We start from the raw sequence: 15,657 nt of genomic DNA, 5'->3' as shown, positions 1-15,657 counted from the left end.
TCATAAATGTATTCCAGAATCCATTTAAAAATTGTAATAGGAACCCATTCTATGACGTTAACATCAATTTCAAATGCATATGAAAAATATTTTTTTCTATAAAAGCATAAAGGAGATTGACGTTGCTTCAGATACTTAAAAGTCTCTTCAATAACCCGCCTAACAGAAGTCAGATGGATTCTTATATCAGCTTCTGCACGTTATCTGTTGCCATATCACCCATAACGAACCTCTGAAAAATTCACCACACGCTCATGAGAGAATGAGAGAGAAAAAGGTAAACATCATTATCGCAAAAATAACCCCCACTGAGGCTGACCTACAGAAATATCTAGCAGAAATGACTGCTTGGGAAAGCCAAGAAAAGCGGCATGGTTAAGGAGAGTCCACAGTTGTCCAAGGAATAAACTGCACTCAAATATACATTAAAGCAGTGCCGATCCTGTTTGGTTCAAAGTGAAACTCCTTTAAATATCCGCAGAATGCCACAACAAGAACAACAACTCTAGAGTTCGTCCCACTTTTTAAAGCTACAGGTCTCTTTGTGCCAAGTGAGGTGGCTCTGAAAAGAGCCTTTGGTTTGCGAGGTGGTCAGGCGGTCCTGAGGCAGCTCATTCGCGTGCGTTGAACCTGATGACGGCCTTGGTGGCCTCAGACACGGCGTGCTTGCCAATCTCCCCGGGCAGCAGCAGGCGCACGGCTGTCTGGATCTCCCTGAAGGTGATGGTGGAGCACTTGGTGGAGCGGGCCAGGCGAGAGGCTTCGTCGGCGATGCGCTCGAAGATGTCCTTAACGAACGAATCCAAGATGCTCACGGTCTTCTGCGAGAGGCTCAGGCCCTCGTGAACCTGCTTCAGAACCCTGGGGAAGTAGATAGCGAAACTGTTGGGGCAGCGGCGGCGGCGGCGGCGGCGGCGGCGGCGGCATTGGCGCCTTGGCTGCTCGTGCTTCGGGCTCTTCGGGTCCACTTCTGTGGGCTCCTCCGTGCCCACGCATTCGCCAGAAGAGGTCTCACAGCCAGGCTCAGCCATGTGGGGCTCGCCTTCCCGACAGCTCGGAAGGAAGGACAATGGCGGCTGCAGAGGGGCGCTGGTCCATTTATATTCACTGCATTTCCTGACGTCACGGGCAACCTCCATATCTGATTGGACAAAATGCAATGCAGGGAAGTGGGGCTCTATGCCAGGCCGTGTCCCCTGTGATTGCATACCCTCGAGCTTCACATCACATCGGACAATTAGAGAGGGAAATCCGGTGCCCTCTAAACTTCTTGGGACCTCGGTCAGATAATCTTTCAAACATTCCATTTCATTGTGCATTTTGTCTGCTGATTTTCAACATCAACACAGTAACAGATCTTGGGAGAGTCTTGTTTTTATTGGAATACTTTATATTGCACATCATTACCTTATTTCTGATAAGCAGTAAGTGCCATTGGAGCAGGACATGCTAGAAACCAGGATGCTCTGGAGACCCAGAGTCAATGTGTCCATCTCTTAAAATGACAGCAAAGGTAAGGTGGTGGTGATGGAAACACATGAGTACATTGGGAGAGAGGAAGAAAATGATGCCTGGGCTTAAACAGTTAATGAATGTGTAACAGGAGGTAGCAATATGTGAGCACCTTCCCTTTCTATTCAATTACTTTGTGTTTGGGGGGGGGGTCCCGTTTTTGGCAGGTAGGGAGCAGCACACAAGAAAGGGTGGCATAAATTGGACCAGTCCCTTTTCATTTATCTACCCAAAGACAGTTTATTAAGGAGTTACAATTAAGAGGTGGGGGGGGGGATATCAACTGGTCATAAGTAATTACACATCTCATAATAGCTCCTCGTGGTGCTAGTTTGTAAACGCTGTAAGGAAGGGCCAGCAGAATGGGATAAACCAGAGCTGAATCTTATTTCCCCATGTTTTCTGCACAAAGCAAGAGGTGAGGATATGAGATTGGCGTGGTTGTCTGTGGAACTGCTGAAATGCCTGGTGAAATGCCCTCTGAATCTTCAGGTATGTCCACAAGAGATAACAGGAGATCCCAGAAATTCACAAGCAGAGCTCTCATGTGCATGCCTGGCCTGCCCTGGTGGGGCAAGACCAGAGTAGTGCCCAGTAGTGTCCAGAGTAGAATGGAGAGAAAGTCAAGCCGCCAGGAATCCCCAGCGAGCCTCCATTCTGTCACAGTCACTTGCATACCTTTTCTTTTTTCTTGCCAAGCAACCAGATGCTGATCTTCACAGATGGCAAAACCACGACTAACAAATAAATCAGAACAGGCCTGGGCACACAGGCCAGTTTGTCAGGACCAGTTTGCTTACCTTTCCAAGCAACTACTATCATTGTCAGCTGCTCAGCCTAACCCAACAGGTGCCACTACAGGAGAGGAGAGGGAGAAGGACCAGTCCCAGAGGGCCCATTCCCAGTGTACCCCAAAGTCCTCTTCCTCCTGACAGCCTGGAACCTGCAGCTACCACAGATGGGTCCCTCTGAAGATCCTTTCCCCTCTTCTGGCTTTCCAGGCATCGTATCAACTAATCAGAGTTGGTATTAAGCTTCCTGTTGCCTCTCTCAGAAGTCCTACACAAACACGCCAGTGAGAAGAAAGGTCAACCAACAACATTTGTTCACTGATGCCCCAGCAGGGGAGCTCTGGGAACACTTCACCAGAAGCACCAAAGATTGTAGGCTTTTCAACTTCGGCTTACTGAGAGAGTCTGACCTCCATATCCCAGGCCCCTAGTTCCAGAGGAATGACTGGCCAATTTGGGGGCCATTTCTCCTACTACTCAGAATGGACTGTTGTCCTGGGCTAAGCCACCATAGCTTGGGCAGGAACTCTCGCATGGCCAGCAGAGTGCTGGTGCAAATCAAGAGACATAATTGACGAGCACCTGCCCCGAGTTCTGACCAAGACCCTCAGGAGAAACGGCAAAAACCATAGTCTCCAAACACAGCACACAAAGAAGTAGTCATACAGATAAAAACACCAAAAAGGTTTTTAATGTTTTTAGCAGCATTTGCCAAGTTTAAAATTGTTTTCTTAACACTAGTTAGGTTGTAAAAACCATACCCGCACACTAGAATTGCTGACCAAATATAAGTGTTGTTGGGTGAAAAAAAAAAAAAAAAACCACACACACACACACACACACACACACACACACACACACGCCAATTTACCCAAATTGTCTAAGAAACCACCAGAGGGACCTATACTAATCAACTCTTGTTGATCAGACATTGGATGTGGCCATCAGGGGAAGTCCCAGAGCTCGGACAAGGCGGCTCTCTGCAGCTGAGGTAGTGCCTAAAAGGGCCAATGGCTGAGGACTGCCAGCTGACTGCACTCTCAGCAGCTGAAGCAGAGTCTGTCTGTGAGGAGAGTTCTGGTTGGAACATCTTCATGTCTATCATCGCCTCATTATCAAATGATACTCTGGCTACCCAGGCAACCGTAGTTTGACAGTCGTTTTCTCTCAGCACTAGCTTTTGGCTTCCATTTCTTGGTGAAAAGAGGTATGTTATCACATTATTCGGTATTCCATTTTTAGGCACCGTGCCCTGTTGTCTGCTATCTTGCTCTCTATGCTTATATCCTAGCTTTACTCCAATGTATCCACATGTGCTCCCTGAATCCGGGATGTCATGGCTTCCTTAAATTTGGGGAAATTACCAGACATTTGTCTTTGAGTGTTATTCTTCCAAAATTCATCCAAGTTTCTGCTTCTGGAATGCCTATGAGATGCACTTAATAACTACTTACCCCATTCCCTAAGTCTCTTTGCCTCACTCTCATCCTATTTTTGTCTTTATCCTTCTATGAGGCGTTCTGTCTTATTTCTTTCACCTATCTTCTAGTTCACCCATTCTCTCTATCTGGTGTGTCTCCTTTGTTGTGTAAACTTGTGTGGATCTTTTAATCTAGCGGTTCCTATTTTCAAGACTAGAAAACCATTTAAGACATTTTTGATAACTAGTCGCTTCCTACTCATATTTTACATGTCTTGTAATTATTTTTTAAAGATTTTACTTATTTATGTGTCAGAGAGAGAGAGCGCGCACAAGCAGGGGGAGCGGCAGGCAGAGGGAGAAGCAGGCTCCCCGCTGAGCAGGGAGCCCGATGTGGGACTCGATCCCAGGACCCTGGGATCATGACCGGAGCTGAAGGCAGATGCTTAACCGACGGAGCCACCCAGGCGTCCCTCTTGTAGTTATTTATATAAACGTTTTAGCCGTTTTTTAAAGTTGGCATTTGGTAATAATACTTTGGAACTTTCCAGTTTGGTTTCTTGTTTGATTTTGAGAAGGGTGGCTTGTTTTGGGATTGTGTGCGTGTATAGGAGGACTTTATCTGCAAGAATCCTGTAACAACCTCAATTAAGGTTACTCCTCCGGGAAGGATTAGAAGTGCATTTGCCATGTGTCTGCGTTTGTGACCGGGAACTGTTGGCATCATGCTGGTAATGCTAACCTGAACCCCAGAGCTACACCAGGACACTCGTGTGAATGCACATTCTCAGGGAAAATTTTCTTTTCCCCTCACTCAGAACTAAGGACCGGGAATAGAATTTTCCTTGGCACCTCCTTTTCCCAGTAGGAAACAGTCCAGTTTTCTCAAAGTTTGTAGTCATTCAAGCACCACTTCATGCAAAGCCGAGTATGTACTGCGATGGGTCTTACTTGCTCAGGCCCATGTAGCAAGCGGTAAAAAACAACAACAACATCAAAAAAAAAAAAAAAAAAAAAAAAAACAACTGTACATTCAAATAGCCTGAGTTAAAATACATGGTCGACATCAAGGGAAATCTTTTTACCACTATTAATTTGAACAGTTCTCCTCTGACCTGATGGAAGTGGTGAGAGATACGTCCACGCACAGGCCCGGATTCAGATCCTTCTCCTCACGGTTAAAAGCATGCAGCTAGTCAAACAAAGAAACAAACGGCAGGTCAAGTATCATACCAGATTCCCCCTCAATCGCAGAGGCTGAGTACCCAGTAAGACTCTTACTGGTTCAGCCTGAGACACCTGACCTCACACTGGGCCCAATGCCGTGAGTCAGCGGCTCCACATCCCTGATTGGCTAACTCCCAGCTGACTGAGGCTTGAGTTGCCTTGACTAGAAGCCTCCATCATCCTCATGAAGCCGATCTGCAAGTCCTGAAGATTTGTGATTTCCACAAGAAAAGATTACAGGCTTGGGAAGTATAGAGTCAGATAAATCTGGGCTACTTAAAGTGTTAGCTACAGTTCCTAGGGAGCCTGAAATAGGAATTATTTCCTGAACTTCTTGATTTAGCGATGTCTGTACTGACTTTGGGTTTTCTCTTCTGTTTTTCCAAGAATTCCATAGCAAAAGTAATGTTGAATAAGTTTGATTGGGGGTGGGCACGCGGGGGCTGCGTTGTTTAAGCGGCTGCCTTTGGCTCAAGTCATGATCCCAGGGTCCTGGGATTGAGCCCCTCATCAGGCTCTCTGCTCAGTGGGGAGCCTGCTTCTCCTCTCCCTCTGCCTGCCGCTCTGCCTACTTGTCCTCACTCTCGCACTCTCGCTCTCCATCAAATAAATAAATAAAATCCTTAATAAAAAAGTTTCATTAGGGCATGTTCGACTTATTAGTACTATTTTCCCAGGGTGGTGGCTTATAATTTGTTACTTAAGCAACAAATCCACTTCTCTCAATCAGTCTTTACCATTAACCACACTATTAGAGAATGAATGCTCAGCAGATGCCCTTTGTCCTCAGTTGCCTTCAGAAGTGATCAGAGGCACTCACTTCCCTTTTGTCTAGGCCTCAACATCCATTTTTCCTCACTGCATCTTGGAGTTTGTATCTGTCACTCACCTTCACACTCCCAGTCTTCACAGTCTATATGGTGCATTCGATGTTGTTTTACTCATGCTGCTATTTGATTTCTGAACTTACGGAGCAAAGCACCCAAAGGAGTGCAAAAATGACCTAACGGATTCCATTTCTTAATATGACTTCTCACATAAAACGATACATATGGGACCAGTACGTAAGAGCAAGACGCAAAACCTTTGTGTGCCATATGGACAAACACGGGGACTTTGAAACAGCAGCAGTGAGCATGATAGAAAGGAAGTGCCTCAGTGGAAGGCTGTTTATGCAAAGAGGCTCACCGTTGTACCTTTGAAAACGGGCATGGTGGCGAAGAGCCTTTGGCTCCCCAAATATTTTTCCCCATCATGAGGCACTACCAAGGACAATTTCCTGGTCGTTGATTTCCTGATAATTTTTCCCACTGGCCTTACAGAATAAATTCCGTATTTTTCCAAATCCTTTCATTAGATTTTTCAAAAATTCCAGAAGGACAATAAGCAATAAACCTTACAAGGGTGGCCACTGATGCTAAATTCTTACTCTAATGATCCTAAGGAGAACTCGGAGGTATAATGGCTCATCCGAGTTCTCCTACATTGGACCAAACAAACAACAAAACAACAACAAAAAACCCAGACTTGGCACCTAGTGATGGAAGAGGCATTGCACCCCTTCACGTCTTTGCTACACACAGAAGCCTTCTCTGGTATCCTCATTTTTCTGGAACTGCCCACCCTATTTTCCTGGAAGTCATATTGTTCTGCCACAGCTAAATGAGTTTTGTGATCTGACACTCCAGGAGGTTCCTGGGGCACTTCTGATGGGCTAAGGAAAGTTTCTTTGATTTTTGTAGATTATCCACATTGGTTTGGCAGGGCATGTCATCTTTCCCAGGGGCATTTACAAAGTATTTCAAAAGTACAAATGCCATTCTTAAAATACTGACCAAATATTGATTGCTAAAAGTACCGTAATCAATTTCTAAAAATTGAAATCAGAGTATATTCACTTTTACAGAGATAGGAAGCTAGAAAAATAAAAACTACAATAAAATTAAGCAACACTAATACCGTCTTGAGTAAAAGGGTGGTGAATGGGGTCACCTCACTTCTCTAACGGGACAACAAATAATCAATATGATGGAAGAGGCAGTGCATGTGCCCGTGTACAGCTCAGGTTTCATATCTCACATGGGTTGTTCTATCCCCCCACCGCACCCCCGCTTGCACCCAAATCATAGGAAGACATCCTTAACCCCCAGGACCACAAATGGGATCATATTCGGGGATAGAATCATTAATGAGGCAATCAAGGTAAAATACCCTCTTTAGCACGGATACTAATCCAAAATGACTTTTGCCTGTATAAAAGGGGGGAATGTCCACACAGAGACATGCGCATAGAGAAGAAAATGTGGGGAATACAACAACAACAACAACAAAATCAATGGGAGAAGTCAGTAATGTAAGAGCCCAAGAGAGAGAGACCAGGAACTGATTCTTCCCTCACACATCTCAGAAGGAAGCAACCTGGCCCACAACCCTTGATTTGGACTTCCAACCTCCAGAACTGTGAGACAATACATCTCTGTTAAGCTCCCCAGTCTGTGGTACTTTGTAATGATAGACTTAGCACACTCATGCAGATTTTGATTCCGGAAGTGGGATGAAGTTGTAGCGAAGACTTAGTAAGTTGGGAGTGGCTCTGAGACTGGGTAATGGGGCGGGGGGGGGGGCAGAAACTGGGTAACGGGTAAGGATGGTAGAGTTTTGAGATACGTGATAGAACAAGCTGAGATTGCTTTGAGGGACTGTTGGATGAAATATGGACATTAAGTGTATTTCAGGTGAGGGCTCATACAGAAAAGAGGAGAGCTGTAGGGAAAGACTTTATCATCTTAGAGAATACATAGAGCATCATGAAAATTATGTTGCTAGAAGTGTGAGTGCGAAGGGTGCTGCTGCTGAGGTAGCAGATGGAAATTAGAGGCATGTTATTGGAAACTTGAGAAATGGCCATCCTTGTTATCGGGTGACAGAGCATTTGCCTACACCATGTTCCAGTGTTTTGTGTTTGGTGAAGACTAGAACGTTCACATGATAAGCTGGGACAGATAAGCTGAGGAGATTTGTAAGCACAGTGTTGAAGGCATGGCCTGGTCTCCCCTTGCTGCTCATAGTAAATGCCAGAGGAGAGCTGTAAATTCAAGAAGGTAGCGTGAAATGAGAAGAAACTAGCACGTGCTGATTTGCAACCTTCTCAGCCTAACCAGGTAGGCTGCTTTGGAAAAAGGGCCAAGGCTGTGCCTGGAAAACCATCAGTTGGGAGCTTAGGCATGTGACACGTGGGTCCAATCGACCATCTCAGCAGAAGCCAGGAATGGAGACATAGTTATGCAAGTAAAATGTGTGGATACTGTGCGATACTGCGCGATAGCTTGAACCCTTTGGATTGCAGGGAAAGCCAACAGGTGTCTTATTCTGAGCATTTGGTGCTGGCTGAAAGGTGGCCCGCTAGACCTAAAGGGAAAGAGATGGGACAACACGAAGGAAGACTGTTGGGACTGCTGGGATTCGGCAGGCGAGAAAAGGGCCCCCAGATATATCTCACTGGGAACGTGTGCTGTTCTTCAGGAAAGGGGGCAAAGGACCCCACAGAAGGTTCAGGGGCTGGCAGGGCTGCCACTGCCACTACAGACCCAGAGGCGCAATGCCAGGGTCTGTAGAGCCATCTTCTCCTTGATTCCTGAGACCGAGGCTACCTCCTGGGTTCCAAAGGTTAGGAACACCTGGCCTTCAGAAGAAGGTACTGCAGCAGCCCTGGACAGGTGGGAGGCCGCCACTTCCCATGGCAGAGAGCGTGGGGCTGCCACCCCTTGTGGGAGCAGAGCTCAGAGCCTAGAGCCAGAGAGGATTCTTTTCCATGCTTATGCTCTAATATAATGTTTCCTACTCAGACCCAAACTTGCTCTGGACCCACGAACCCTTGTTTCCCTTTCCGATACCTTGATTTTGGAATAGTAATGACTGTCCTGTGCCTGTCCGTCCACTGTATTTTGGGAGCAGATAACTTCTTGTCTTCTGTCACACATTCTCAGCTGGGCAGGAATTACGCCTCAGCATTAATCATAGCTGGAAATGCACCCTTATCTGGTGTACAGGATATTTAGATGAAATTTTGCCTCTGCATTGATGCTGGAATGGGCGAAGGCTTTTGGTGACATTCACACAGGATGAATGCATTGTGGACATAAGGACATGAATTTGGGGGGCGAGAGGGCTGACTCTTACGGGTTGAACTTTGTGCTCCCATAATTGATATGTTGTATTCCTGATCCCTCATTCTTCTAAATGTGACCTCATTTGATGGTAGACTACTACCCTGGCATTACCCTGGTGGTCGTGTTCAGGTGAAATCATTAAGGTAGGCCTCACCCAGTAGGACTGTTGTCCTTAGGAAAAGGAGAGATTTGGAGTCACAGACACTCACAGAGGGAAGACCACGTGAGTAGATATTGTGAGAACGTGGCTATTTTAGGGCAAAGAGAACGACTTATGAAAGATGCTTGCCTCATAGCCCAGAGACTCACCCACCCATCAGACAATGAGTTTGGACCTCTAGCATCCAGGACTGTGAGGCAATAAATGGACATGTCATTTAAGTTGACCAGTCCCTGGTATTTGATTTAGCAGCCCCACAAAGCTAATATAAACATCCTTCAATCACCACGATTAAAACACCTATGACTAAGCCATCAAGCAAAGGAGAAATAGCCGGTAAAGACTAACAGCTCTTTCCCCCATCCCCACCACCACCGATCTCCAAGGTGGCACAACCAAGGAGGTCTCCTGTGGCTCACCTTGGGACAGCTTCTCACACGTGGGGCCAAGAGCTGTGTCTCAGAGGACGGAGGTCCCCTCATTGGCTGACTCAGGAGAGTGTGGGGCTTGAGCTGCTCTGAACAGAGTCTCCCACCATCCCCATGATGAGGTGTTGCACGTCATGAAATTTGAAGTTTCTCAAAAACAAAAGTTGGTAGCCTGAAAGGAACAGAGTCAGATAAGTCTGGATGTGTCAGAAAAGTAACTTCAGTTTCTAGGGAGCCTGAATAGGTTTTCTTTCTTGAACTCCTGGACTTAGGTATTTCTGTACTGGGTTTGGGTCCTTGCTTGTGTTTTCCAATGAATTGCAATGAATTCCAGTGAATCCCAATGAATTGAATTAATATGAGTAGTGCTTAGAAGAAATTGACTTGGGGGGCACCTGGGTGGCTCAGTCGGTTGGGTGTCTGCCTTCAGCTCAGGTCATGAGCCCAGGGTCCTGGGATTGAGCCCGGCATCGGGTTCCCTGCTCAGTAGGGAGCCTGCTTCTCCCTCTCCCTCTGCTGCTCCTCCTCTTTGTGCGCTCCCTCTCTCTCTCTCTCTCAAATAAATAAATAAATCTTAAAAAAAAAGAGGAGAGACTGACTTGGGTATGCTTGTCCTATTAATACTATTTTCCCGTGTCGATGCTTATGATGTGTTAGCGAAGCAGGAGCCCTTCCCTTATATCATCTTCTTAGTAACCACAGCATTAGACCATGATTGCTCACCAGGTACATTTTTCCTGACTCACCCACTGAAGCGAATAGTCAGATGTATTCACTTTCCACTCTGGACTTCAACATCGAACCCCATTTTCTTTCTCTTTCCCAGATTTCGTGCGTGCCACTCACACTTGCATTCCCAGTCTTCCAACCACAGCCCAATTTGGGTGCATTTTAACCTTGTTTTCCTAGTGCTCCCACTGGATCGGAAATTACAGACGCAAAAGAGCCCACGTGTGCCCTCCCTCCCCGACACACATCACACATGTCCTAATGGATTCCCATTCTTTTTTTTTTTTCTTTAAGTTTTTGTTTTGATTCCAGCTGGTTAACATACAGTGTTATATTAGTTTCAGGTGTACAATATAGTGATTCAACAATTGCATATATCACCTGGTGTTCATCAGGACAAGGACCCTCCTTAAACCCCATCACCTGTTTATCCCATGCCCCCCAGCCCTCCTTTCCCCTGGAAACCATCAGTTTGTTTTCTATAATTAAGAGTCTGTTTCATGAGTCCTCTCCCCTTCCCTCTGTCTCTCCCCTCCCCTCACTTTGCTCATTTCTTTGGTTTCTTAAATTCCACATGTGAGTGAAATCCTAAGGGTCGTGATCCAGCTGTCACTCGCCCTCCTGGCTTGCCCAGTGCCGAGTCAGCTGACTTTCAAAGCTCCAGGCTCCAAGTCCCATTGGTTATACAAACTCACGGTATTCAGCCCTTCTGGTTTCCACAGCCAAACAGTATGGGTATTAGCGTCCCCCGTGTGAGCTCCCTGGTGCGAGGGCCCATTTCTCTGCCCTCTCCCCATGCACAGCTCCCTCCTTCCTGTGGGCAGCCTCCATCTACATTTCTGACCTTCCTAACCTTTCAGATGCAGCTTCCTCCCTATATTTAGTTGTGGGGTTTCTTCTTCCAGTCCTTGGGTTGCTCTCTGGTTTATTTAATATTTGAGGATGATATCTAGTTTTAAATGTGGGACACGGTGAGCTCAGGCTCCTCCTATTCTGCCATCTTCCCAAGCTCCTCTGGATTCACGTTCCTAAAATGACTTTTTAAATAATATGATATGTATGAGACCAATGTGCATGAATAACTGAAAAACCACTGTAATTCATGTGGTCCAAAAAGGCATTTTGAACCAGCAGCACTCAGCATGATAGAAATTAAGTGACTTATGAAACAGAATTTTATTTTTCTAAATGGTCCACAGTCCTTTCTCTGAAAAGGCATATGGCTCTGAAAAGAATTTTGGCTTCAAAAATTTAGTTCCCCATGTAAATGGCAATTTCTAAGGACCCCCCACAGGGATTTACTGGCACTTCATTTTATGGTAGCTTTCCTTGGGTATTTATGCAGCAAAACCCCCATCCCATTTCATATCCCTTTGGCTTTATCTCTCGTCTAATGGGCTCAAGAAAAGGTTGGATTGCTCTAGTTTACCTAGCTTTTGTCTCACTGTTTGGCTCAGAGTGACACCTTTCACAGGTTTCTACATTCAAATCAAAGGTTATTTAGAATTTATTTTAAAAGTTCACATGGAACACACAGCGCACATGAAGAAATAGTGGGTTTTCCTGCAACCTGTAACAGATTTCAAAGGATTGAAGCCCCCACCCCTCCCCCCGCCAGTGTGTTCTTCCTTCACAGATATATAGGAAGCTAGAAGTCAATTAAATGGAAAGCACTTGGATAATCACCAACTACTTTGAAATTCAGCATGTACCTAAAGGAAAAGGAAACAAAGAAAGGAAAAAAAACCATGCACCAAGAAGAAAAACACAATGAGCCTTAAAGTGCATTACCATTACCCTCAGTCTTCCTATCCATCAAATCACTTGAGGTAGAGGAAGGATTCACCTTAGTTCTCTTAATTGCCAAACAGCCTCCTCTTATTTTGATGTAAAACCATAGGGACAGGTCCCACTGTGACATCTGCATGTTTACACTTCAACCACCCTGGTTGAAAGGAAGAGCTTCAACAGAAACCCACAGGCACACGGACAATCACACCACCTTCCCCCTCAATCTCCAGGCTGCATGACACAGGAAGGCTGTTATTGGTTCAGCCCTAGTCACCCCACCACCCTTTGGGCCAATGGCCGTGGATCCTGCGCTGCCAGTTGCTTATTGGCTGCTGCTAGCGGAGGCTGGGAGCACAGCTGCTCTCATTGGATGACCCCGTCATCCAGGCATAATTGCAGGGCAAGAAGCTTTTTGTGTCAAAAGGGAAAGATGATAGGCTCCCCAGGCACAGAATCAGATAAATTTGAATGAAGTAAAGTATGGCTTTCTCTTATTTTATTTATGTATTTATGTATTTATGTATTTATGTATGTATGTATTTATTTATTTATTTTTATTTTATTGTGTTTCGTTAGTCACCTAAAGTAGGCCTTTCCTAAGGTCGGGAGCTTGAGTAGGGCATGATTCTGCATAGTTTGAGTTTTCTGCATGGTGTTTGGGCCTTCTTTCATGTATTTCACTGAATTAGGATGAGGGGATACGTTGAGGGATTGTGAATGTTAAGTGTGACTTTTGTATCTGCTATAGCGCTTCACTTGTTGCTGTATCAACACACTCGAAAATTCTCTAGACGATACTACTCTACACAAGTGGGAGAAGGAGAATACCAAAGGCATGTAAAATTATTGTGGCCCCAACTGTGACGTAGAGTCCCGAAGACGCTGACCTGAAGGAATGGGCCACTTAGGAAAGTGATAAAATGCGACATGGTCAAGGAAAATCATAACAGACTGCAGCACACACATATATTAAAGTGGACTTGCGCACGGTAAAGGTGTTTGAAGAACGGGCAGAATGGCACAGGTCGAAACGCTAGAGTAGGTGGCACTCTGGAGAGTTACAGGTCTCTTTGTGCCAAGTGAGGTGGCTCTGAAAAGAGCCTTTGGTTTGCGAGGTGGTCAGGTGGTCCGGGGGCAGCTCATTTGCATCTGTTGAACATGATGACGGACTTGGTGGCCTCAGACACGGCATGCTTGCCAATCTCCCCGGGCAGCAGCAGGCGCACGGCTGTCTGGATCTCCCTGGAGGTGATGGTGGAGCGCTTCGTGGTGCGGAGCAGGTGAGAGGCCTCGCTGGTGATGCGCTCGAAGATGTCCTTGACGAAGGAATCCATGACGCTCACGGCCTCCTGCGAGAGGCTCAGGCCGTCGTGAATATGCCTCAGAACCCTGGGGAAGTAGGTGGCGAAACTGTCGGGGCAGCGGCGGCGGCCGCGGCGGCCACGGCGGCGGCCTCCGCGCCTCGGCTGCTTCTGCTTCGGGCTCTTCGGGTCCGCTGCCGTGGGCTCCTCGGTGCCGAGGCTTTCCTCAGAAGAGGTCTCACAGCCAGGTTCAGCCATGTGGGGCTCGCCTTCCCGACAGCTCAGAAGGAAGGGCACTGGCGGCAGCTTGAGCAGCGCAGGCCCATTTATAGTCGCTTCATTTCCTGACGTCACCAGCAAGTCCTATCTGATTGGACAACATGCAAAACCAAGAAGCGGGTCACTGAGCCAGGTCCTGTCAGATCTGACTGCTTGCCCTCGAGCTTGACCTCTCTTCAGTCAGAGTCGGAATCAGGCGTCCTCTAATTTTCTTGTGACGGCCTCCAGAAAAAAGTTCAAACATTCCGTGTAAAGAAGTAGTGTACCTCCAGATGTCGGGTCACGATCTCAGGGTTGTGAAATACAGAGCAACTTCAGGCTCTGTGCTGAGCTTGGACCCCGCTTGGGAATCTCTCCCTCTCCCCCTGCCCATCCCCCTACTCCCCTCCCTCTCTCTCTGATTCTCTTTAAAAAAAAAATTTCATACTGGAAATCTGGAGGAAACTACACCTTTACAAGGAATGTTTGAACATTTTTCTGGAGGCCGTCACAAGAAAATTAGAGGACGCCTGATTCCGACTCTGACTGAAGAGACGTCAAGCTCGAGGGCAAGCAGTCAGATCTGACAGGACCTGGCTCAGTGACCCGCTTCTTGGTTTTGCATGTTGTCCAATCAGATAGGACTTGCCGGTGACGTCAGGAAATGAAGCGACTATAAATGGGCCTGCGCTGCTCAAGCTGCCGCCAGTGCCCTTCCTTCTGAGCTGTCGGGAAGGCGAGCCCCACATGGCTGAACCTGGCTGTGAGACCTCTTCTGAGGAAAGCCTCGGCACCGAGGAGCCCACGGCAGCGGACCCGAAGAGCCCGAAGCAGAAGCAGCCGAAGCGCGGAGGCCGCCGCCGTGGCCGCCGCGGCCATCGCCGCTGCCCCGACAGTTTCGCCACCTACTTCCCCAGGGTTCTGAGGAATGTTCACGACGGCCTGAGCCTCTCGCAGGAGGCCGTGAGCGTCATGGATTCGTTCGTCAAGGACATCTTCGAGCGCATCACCAGCGAGGCCTCTCACCTGCTCCGCACCACGAAGCGCTCCACCATCACCTCCAGGGAGATCCAGACAGCCGTGCGCCTGCTGCTGCCCGGGGAGATTGGCAAGCACGCCGTGTCTGAGGCCACCAAGGCCGTCATCAGGTTCAACAGACGCAAATGAGCTGCCCCCGGACCACCTGACCACCTCGCAAACCAAAGGCTCTTTTCAGAGCCACCTCACTTGGCACAAAGAGACCTGTAACTCTCCAGAGTGCCACCTACTCTAGCGTTTCGACCTGTGCCATTCTGCCCGTTCTTCAAACACCTTTACCGTGCGCAAGTCCACTTTAATATATGTGTGTGCTGCAGTCTGTTATGATTTTCCTTGACCATGTCGCATTTTATCACTTTCCTAAGTGGCCCATTCCTTCAGGTCAGCGTCTTCGGGACTCTACGTCACAGTTGGGGCCACAATAATTTTACTTGCCTTTTGTATTCTCCTTCTCCCACTTGTGTAGAGTAGTATCGTCTAGAGAATTTTCGAGTGTGTTGATATAGCAACAAGTGAAGCGCTGTAGCAGATACAAAACTCACACTTACCCCATTCACAATCCCTCAACGTATCCCCTCATCCTAATTCAGTGAAATACATGAAAGAAGGCCCAAACACCATGCAGAAAACTCAAACTATGCAGAATCATGCCCTACTCAAGCTCCCGACCTTGGGAAAGGCCTACTTTAGGTGACTAACGAAACACAATAAAATAAAAATAAATAAATAAATAAATAAATACATAAATACATAAATACATAAATACATAAATAAAATAAGAGAAAGCCATACTTTACTTCATTCAAATTTATCTGATTGTGTGCCTGGGGTGC

General features: G+C 46.8%; 1 protein-coding gene across 1 annotated transcript; it reads left to right on the top strand.

Annotated features, from left to right (window-relative positions):
• The first annotated feature begins 14,430 nt into the window (after window positions 1-14,430).
• LOC144380377 (histone H2B type W-T-like) lies at window positions 14,431-14,953 on the top strand. Its single transcript, XM_078064012.1, has one exon. The coding sequence runs from the start codon at window positions 14,534-14,536 to the stop codon at window positions 14,951-14,953; it is 420 nt and encodes a 139-aa protein (XP_077920138.1). The 5' UTR covers window positions 14,431-14,533.
• Window positions 14,954-15,657: the final 704 nt, after the last annotated feature.

This window comes from Halichoerus grypus, chromosome X (genome assembly GCF_964656455.1).
Source record: "Halichoerus grypus chromosome X, mHalGry1.hap1.1, whole genome shotgun sequence".
In the NCBI taxonomy this organism is placed as follows: domain Eukaryota; kingdom Metazoa; phylum Chordata; class Mammalia; order Carnivora; family Phocidae; genus Halichoerus; species Halichoerus grypus.
This window is presented reverse-complemented; position numbering and strand designations above follow the sequence as displayed.